The sequence below is a fragment of the Entelurus aequoreus genome, linkage group LG15, assembly GCF_033978785.1.
Source record: "Entelurus aequoreus isolate RoL-2023_Sb linkage group LG15, RoL_Eaeq_v1.1, whole genome shotgun sequence".
NCBI classification, from domain to species: domain Eukaryota; kingdom Metazoa; phylum Chordata; class Actinopteri; order Syngnathiformes; family Syngnathidae; genus Entelurus; species Entelurus aequoreus.
In genome coordinates, this window is record NC_084745.1 from 1129121 (window position 1) to 1136921 (window position 7801).

At 32.5% G+C, this 7801-nt stretch overlaps 1 protein-coding gene across 1 annotated transcript in view; it reads left to right on the plus strand.

Moving 5' to 3' along the window:
* The first annotated feature begins 2105 nt into the window (after positions 1–2105).
* Positions 2106–7801, plus strand: part of plod2 (procollagen-lysine, 2-oxoglutarate 5-dioxygenase 2) — a 397088-nt gene continuing 391392 nt past the window's right edge. Inside the window, exon 1 of the mRNA XM_062020588.1 lies at positions 2106–2432. Within this exon, the coding sequence (XP_061876572.1) occupies positions 2330–2432 (103 nt within the window). The 5' untranslated portion in view covers positions 2106–2329. The remainder of the gene's footprint in view (positions 2433–7801) is intronic.

Here is a 7801-nt window from a genome sequence, read left to right on the forward strand (position 1 = left end):
TAATGTCAAGTATCAAAGAAGAGAAGAATAAGTGATTATTACATTTGAACAGAAGTGTAGATAGAACATGTTAAAACAGAAAATAAGCAGATATTAACAGTAAAGGAACAAGTAGATTAATTAATAATCCCTTTTTTTTTTTTTTAAATAATAAAAAAATAAAAATAAAAATAAATAAATAAATAAAAAAATAAATAAAATAAAATAAAATTAAAAAAAATAAAATAAAAAAAAATAAAAAAAATAAATTAAAAAAAGAAGAGAAGAATAAGTGATTATTACATTTGAACAGAAGTGTAGATAGAACATGTTAAAACAGAAAATAAGCAGATATTAACAGTAAAGGAACAAGTAGATTAATAATCCCTTTTTTTTTTTTAAATAATAAAAAAATAAAAATAAAAATAAAAAATAAATAAATAAATAAAAAAAATAAAATAAAATTTAAAAAAAAAAAAAAAAAAAAAATTAAAAAAATAAATAAAAAAAAGAAGAGAAGAATAAGTGATTATTACATTTGAACAGAAGTGTAGATAGAACATGTTCAAACAGAAAATAAGCAGATATTAACAGTAAAGGAACAAGTAGATTAATAATCCCTTTTTTTTTTTTAAATAATAAAAAATAAAAAATAAAAATAAATAAATAAATAAAAAAATAAAATAAAATTTAAAAAAATAAAATAAAAAAAAGAAGAGAAGAATAAGTGATTATTACATTTGAACAGAAGTGTAGATAGAACATGTTCAAACAGAAAATAGCGCGACACCTACCTTTTACATCAGTATTTCTTCATCAGTATCGGTTTATTAGGTTTTATATTTTATTGTATGATCCTGTAACTACTTGGTATCGGATTGATACCTAAAATGTGTGGTATCATCCAAAACTAATGTAAAGTATCAAAGAAGAGAATAATAAGTGATTATTACATTTGAACAGAAGTGTAGATAGAACATGTTCAAACTGAAAATAAGCAGATATTAACAGTAAATGAACAAGTAGATTAATAATCCCTTTTTTACAGTTTGTCCCTCATAATGTGTACAAAATAATAGGTGTATAAATGCCACAAACAAAGACTAAATAGGAGTCTTTGTTTGTTTACTTACTACTAAAAGACAAGATGTCAACATAATATTCCATGCATAAACTCTTCTTTGATTGCAATAAGCATCATAAGTAGAGATGTCCGATAATATCGGTCTGCCGATAAATGCGTAAAAATGTAATATCGGTAATTATCGGTATCGGTTTTTTATTATCAGTATCGTTTTTTTTTGGTTTTTTTGGTTTTTTTTATTTTTTTATTAAATCCACATAAAAAACACAAGATACACTTACAATTAGTGCACCAACCCACCCCATTCACACTCATTCACACTCATTCACACAAAAGGGTTGTTTCTTTCTGTTATTAATATTCTGCTTCCTACATTATATATCAATATATATCAACACAGTCTGCAAGGGATACAGTCCGTAAGCACACATGATTGTGCGTGCTGCTGCTCCACTAATAATACTAACCTTTAACAGTTAATTTGACACATTTTCATTCATTACTAATTTCGATGTAACTGTTTTTATATTGTTTTACTTTCTTTTTTATTCAAGAAAATGTTTTTAATTTATTGATCTTATTTTATTTGATTCATTTTTTTGTTAAAATTGCCTTATCTTCACCATACTTGGTTGTCCAAATTAGGCATAATAATGTGTTAATTCCACGACTGTATATATCGGTTGATATCGGTATCGGTTGATATCGGTATCGGTAATTAAAGAGTTGGACAATATCGGCATATCGGATATGGGCAAAAAGCCATTATCGGACATCCCTAATCATAAGCTTTTCTGGTAAACTTTGATACGGGTACCAATATATTGGTATCGGGACAACCCTACTCGTGACATTTTTTGTGTTTCTCCCCAAAACACAGCCCTGGTTTAGAGACTAAGGGCAGGACATTCTGACTTTGCATACTGGAGGAGTCCTGCAGGAACTGGTAGGGAAGGGGAGTGGTCGGCTGGTGGTCCGGGGGAGGGGATGAGGCAGAGTGGAGAGGAGGGAGCAGAACCAGAGTCTCACTTTGAGGTCCTGGTCTGTCTCGGGCGTGAATGCTGCCGCGGTGACTGGAGACCCGAGCCCAAGACTAAGCCCCAGACCTGACCCCTGCAATTAACGACCCGGGGGGGGGGGCCCGCTCTGAGCAAAACTTGGACTTTCTGCAAACTTTTCCCCACACAGAGGACCCCCACCCGCCGCCTCCTTATATGTTAGCGCCAGACCCCCTGCGGAGGTGAAAAGGTCCAGTGACCCCCGGCGATGGAGTACCTCAACTTGTGCGTGGTGTTTTCCTGCTGGATGGCGTGTGCCGACTCCCTGGGGTCCTCCGACACGCCCAAGGCTCCCGTGCCCATTCCCCACGGTAAGACCCGCTTTCTGGTGATCCCTGCACTGGCAACTGTGAATGAGGCTCTGTGTGCGCGTACGCCATGCTTCCATTTCCTGTATCCCAGACGTTATACGTACACGCTCTTTAAAACTCAGTAGGAAACAACCTCGTAAAATAGTCGTATTTGCTTGAAAAAAAACATTTTATTTTCTGGCTTTTAAACCGGCGTGAGTCCTCTGTGTCTCTGATTGTTTTATTCTGATATATTAATTTGTTTTTTATTGTTTTATTCTATTTTATTGATGTCTTTTATTACTTTATTCTATTATTATTACTTGTTTGTTCATTGTTTCATTTTAAATGCTTGTAATTTGATTACTTTTATTGTTCCTTGTTATTGTGCAGCACTCTAGAGAGTTTTGTTGTTACTAGTGCGATACAAGTAAAGGGGATTGGATAGTAAATTGAGAGAAAGTTGGTGTCTAACGTTGAATCCACGTTGTTGGTTGGGAAATGACCAAATTTCAATGGTCAAATAACCCTGACTAGGGATGTCCGATAATGGCTTTTTGCCGATATCCGATATTCCGATATTGTCCAACTCTTTAATTACCGATACCGATATCAACCGATATATGCAGTCGTGGAATTAACACATTATTATGCCTAATTTGGACAACCAGGTATGGTGAAGATAAGGTCCTTTTTAAAAAAAATTTGTAAAATAAGATAAATAAATTAAAAACATTTTCTTGAATAAAAAAGAAAGTACAACAATATAAAAACAGTTACATAGAAACTAGTAATGAATGAAAATGAGTAAAATTAACTGTTAAAGGTTGGTACTATTAGTGGAGCAGCAGCACACACAATCATGTGTGCTTACGGACTGTATCCCTTGCAGACTGTATTGATATATATTGATATATAATGTAGGAAGCAGAATATTAATACCAGAAAGAAACAACCCTTTTGTGTGAATGAGTGTAAATGGGGGAGGGAGGTTTTTTGGGTTGGTGCACTAATTGTAAGTGTATCTTGTGTTTTTTATGTGGATTTAATTAAAAAAAAAAAAAAAAAAAAAAAAAAAAAAAAACGATACTGATAATAAAAAAACCGATACCGATAATTTCCGATATTACATTTTAACGCATATATCGGCCGATAATATCGGCAGGCCGATATTATCGGACATCTCTAACCCTGACATTGATTAAACGTGGTCAAAAAGCATGTTGTTTCAACGTTGTATTCGTTTTGTGGAATATTGGTTGGGAAATGACCAAAATTCAATGGTGAAATACCCCTGACATTGATTAAACGTTGTCAAAAAGCATGTTTTTTCAACGTTGCATTTGTGTTGTAGAATATTGGTTGGGAAATGACCAAATTTCAACAGTCTAATCAACGTCAGAACCCGACATTGATTAAACGTCAAAAAGCATGTTATTTCAACGTTGTATTTGTTTTGTAGAATATTGGTTGGGAAATGACCAAGATTCAATGTATAAATCAACGTCACAACCTGACATTGATTAAACGTCAAAAAGCATGTTGTTTCAACGTTGTATTTGTTTTGTAGAATATTGGTTGGGAAATGACCAAGATTCAATGTATAAATCAACGTCACAACCTGACATTGATTAAACGTCGTCAAAAAGCATGTTTTAACGTTTTAGTTGTTTTGTACAGTATTGGTTGAAAAATGACCAAATTTCAATGGTCAAACCAACGTCAGAACCCAACATTGATTAAACGTTGTCAAAAAGCATGTTGTTTCAACGTTGTATTTGTGTTGTAGAATATTGGTTGGGAAATTACCAAAATTCAATGGTCAAACCAACGTCACAACCCAACATTGATTAAACGTTGTCAAAAAGTATGTTGTTTGAATGTTGTATTTGTGTTGTAGAATATTGGTTGAGAAATGACCAAAATTCAACAGTCTAATCAACGTCAGAACTCAACATTGATTAAACGTCGTCAAAAAGCATGTTGTTTCAACGTTGTATTTGTGTTGTAGAATATTGGTTGGGAAATGACCAAATTTCAATGGTGAAATACTCCTGACATTGATTAAACGTTGTCAAAAAGCATGTTGTTTCAACGTTGTATTTGAGTTGTACAATATTGGTTGGAAAATGACCACATTTCAACAGTCAAATTAACGTCAGAACTAAAGATTGTTTAAACGTTGTCAAAAAGCATATTTTTTTAACGTTGTATTCGTGTTGTAGAATAATGGTTGGGAAATGACCAAAATTCAATGGTCAAATCAACGTCAGAACCCGACATTGATTAAACGTCGTCAAAAAGCATGTTTTAACGTTTTAGTTGTTTTCTACGGTATTGGTTGAAAAATGACCAAAATTCAGTGGTCAAATCAACGTCAGAACCCAACATTGATTAAACGTTGTCAAAAAGTATGTTGTTTGAATGTTGTATTCGTGTTGTAGAATATTGGTTGAGAAATGACCAAATTTCAACAGTCTAATCAACGTCAGAACCCGACATTGATTAAACGTCAAAAAGCATGTTATTTCAACGTTGTATTTGTTTTGTAGAATATTGGTTGGGAAATTACCAAAATTCAAAGGTCAAATCAACGTCACAACCCGACATTGATTAAACGTCGTCAAAAAGCATGTTTTAACGTTTTAGTTGTTTTGTACAGTATTGGTTGAAAAATGACCAAATTTCAATGGTCAAACCAACGTCAGAACCCAACATTGATTAAACGTTGTCAAAAAGCATGTTGTTTCAACGTTGTATTTGTGTTGTAGAATATTGGTTGGGAAATGACCAAAATTCAACAGTCTAATCAACGTCAGAACCCGACATTGATTAAACGTCGTCAAAAAGCATGTTTTAACGTTTTAGTTGTTTTGTACAGTATTGGTTGAAAAATGACCACATTTCAATGGTCAAACCAACGTCACAACCCAACATTGATTAAACGTTGTCAAAAAGTATGTTGTTTGAATGTTGTATTTGTGTTGTAGAATATTGGTTGAGAAATGACCAAAATTCAACAGTCTAATCAACGTCAGAACCCAACATTGATTAAACGTCGTCAAAAAGCATGTTTTAACGTTTTAGTTGTTTTGTACAGTGTTGGTTGAAAAATGACCAAAATTCAATGGTCAAACCAACATCAGAACCCAACATTGATTAAACGTCGTCAAAAAGCATGTTGTTTCAACGTTGTATTTGAGTTGTAGAATATTGGTTGGGAAATGACCAAATTTCAATGGTGAAATACTCCTGACATTGATTAAACGTTGTCAAAAAGCATGTTGTTTCAACGTTGTATTTGAGTTGTACAATATTGGTTGGAAAATGACCAAATTTCAACAGTCAAATTAACGTCAGAACTAAACATTGTTTAAACGTTGTCAAAAAGCATATTTTTTTAACGTTGTATTCGTGTTGTAGAATAATGGTTGGGAAATGACCAAAATTCAATGGTCAAATCAACGTCAGAACCCGACATTGATTAAACGTCGTCAAAAAGCATGTTTTAACGTTTTAGTTGTTTTGTACAGTATTGGTTGAAAAATGACCAAATTTCAATGGTCAAACCAACGTCAGAACCCAACATTGATTAAACGTTGTCAAAAAGTATGTTGTTTGAATGTTGTATTTGTGTTGTAGAATAATGGTTGAGAAATGACCAAAATTCAACAGTCTAATCAACGTCAGAACCCAACATTGATTAAACGTCGTCAAAAAGCATGTTTTAACGTTTTAGTTGTTTTGTACAGTATTGGTTGAAAAATGACCAAAATTCAATGGTCAAACCAACGTCAGAACCCAACATTGATTAAACGTTGTCAAAAAGTATGTTGTTTGAATGTTGTATTTGTGTTGTAGAATAATGGTTGAGAAATGACCAAAATTCAACAGTCTAATCAACGTCAGAACCCAACATTGATTAAACGTCGTCAAAAAGCATGTTTTAACGTTTTAGTTGTTTTGTACAGTATTGGTTGAAAAATGACCAAAATTCAATGGTCAAACCAATATCAGAACCCAACATTGATTAAACGTTGTCAAAAAGCATGTTGTTTCAATGTTGTATTTGAGTTGTAGAATATTGGTTGGGAAATGACCAAATTTCAATGGTGAAATACTCCTGACATTGATTAAACGTTATCAAAAAGCATGTTGCTTCAACGTTGTATTTGAGTTGTACAATATTGGTTGGAAAAAGACCAAATTTCAACAGTCAAATTAACGTCAAAACTAAACATTGTTTAAACGTTGTCAAAAAGCATATTTTTTTAACGTTGTATTCGTGTTGTAGAATAATGGTTGGGAAATGACCAAATTTCAATGGTCAAATCAACGTCACAACCCGACATTGATTAAACGTCGTCAAAAAGCATGTTTTAACGTTTTAGTTGTTTTGTACATTATTGGTTGAAAAATGACCAAAATTCAATGGTCAAACCAACGTCACAACCCAACATTGATTAAACATCATCAAAAAGGATGTTGTTTCAACGTTGTGTTTGTGTTGTAGAATATTGGTTGGGAAATGACCAAATTTCAATGTTCAAATCAACGTCACAACCTGACATTGATTAAGCATCATCAAAAAACATGTTGTTTCAACTTTTAATTTGTTTTGTAAAATACTGCATGGGAAATTACCAAAATTCAATGTTCAAATCAACGTCAGAATCCAACAGTGATGGACTTAAACATTTTAGATGAAAGAGACATTTGGATATTTGGAAAAATGCCAATAATCCCTTTAGAAGCATTCAAGATAAGCTGACTCAGTTTAAGATATTGAATAGATTGTATTTGACATCTTCTCAGCTGTTTAAAATTGGTGTAGTAGATAGCAAGTTATGTATGAAGTGAGGCGACTCTTGTTCATTTATTGTGGGAACGTCAGAGAATAAAGGAGTTGTGGTTGAAAACAACAAAAGAAGCAATCACATTCCTTAATATAAACATCCCAATGACACTGCAAACTTGTATTCTTGGGGATCTGCATCAATTTAGTAACGTGTCATCAAAGAGTAAAAATGCATTTCTTTTAAATTGCATAATAACAAAAAGGGTAATATTTAAAAAATGGATAGACGTTGATAGTCCAACTCATACTGACTGGTACACACAAGCTATGGAGAAAAAACTGCATTTAGTTTAGATAATATATTGGAATATGGGATCCATTATTTAAATTTGTTTCAACTATTAAATGAACCAAAATATGACTTATTATATCTTTGTGGAAAATATTGGACACAGTGTGTTGTCAAGCTTGTGAGATGCGATGCAGGTGTAAGCCATTGTTCATTTCTATTTTTTTAAATATTTTTTATTAATGTTTTTAATGATAATATCAATGAGGGTTTTTTTTAATCACTGCTATTTTGAAATTATTA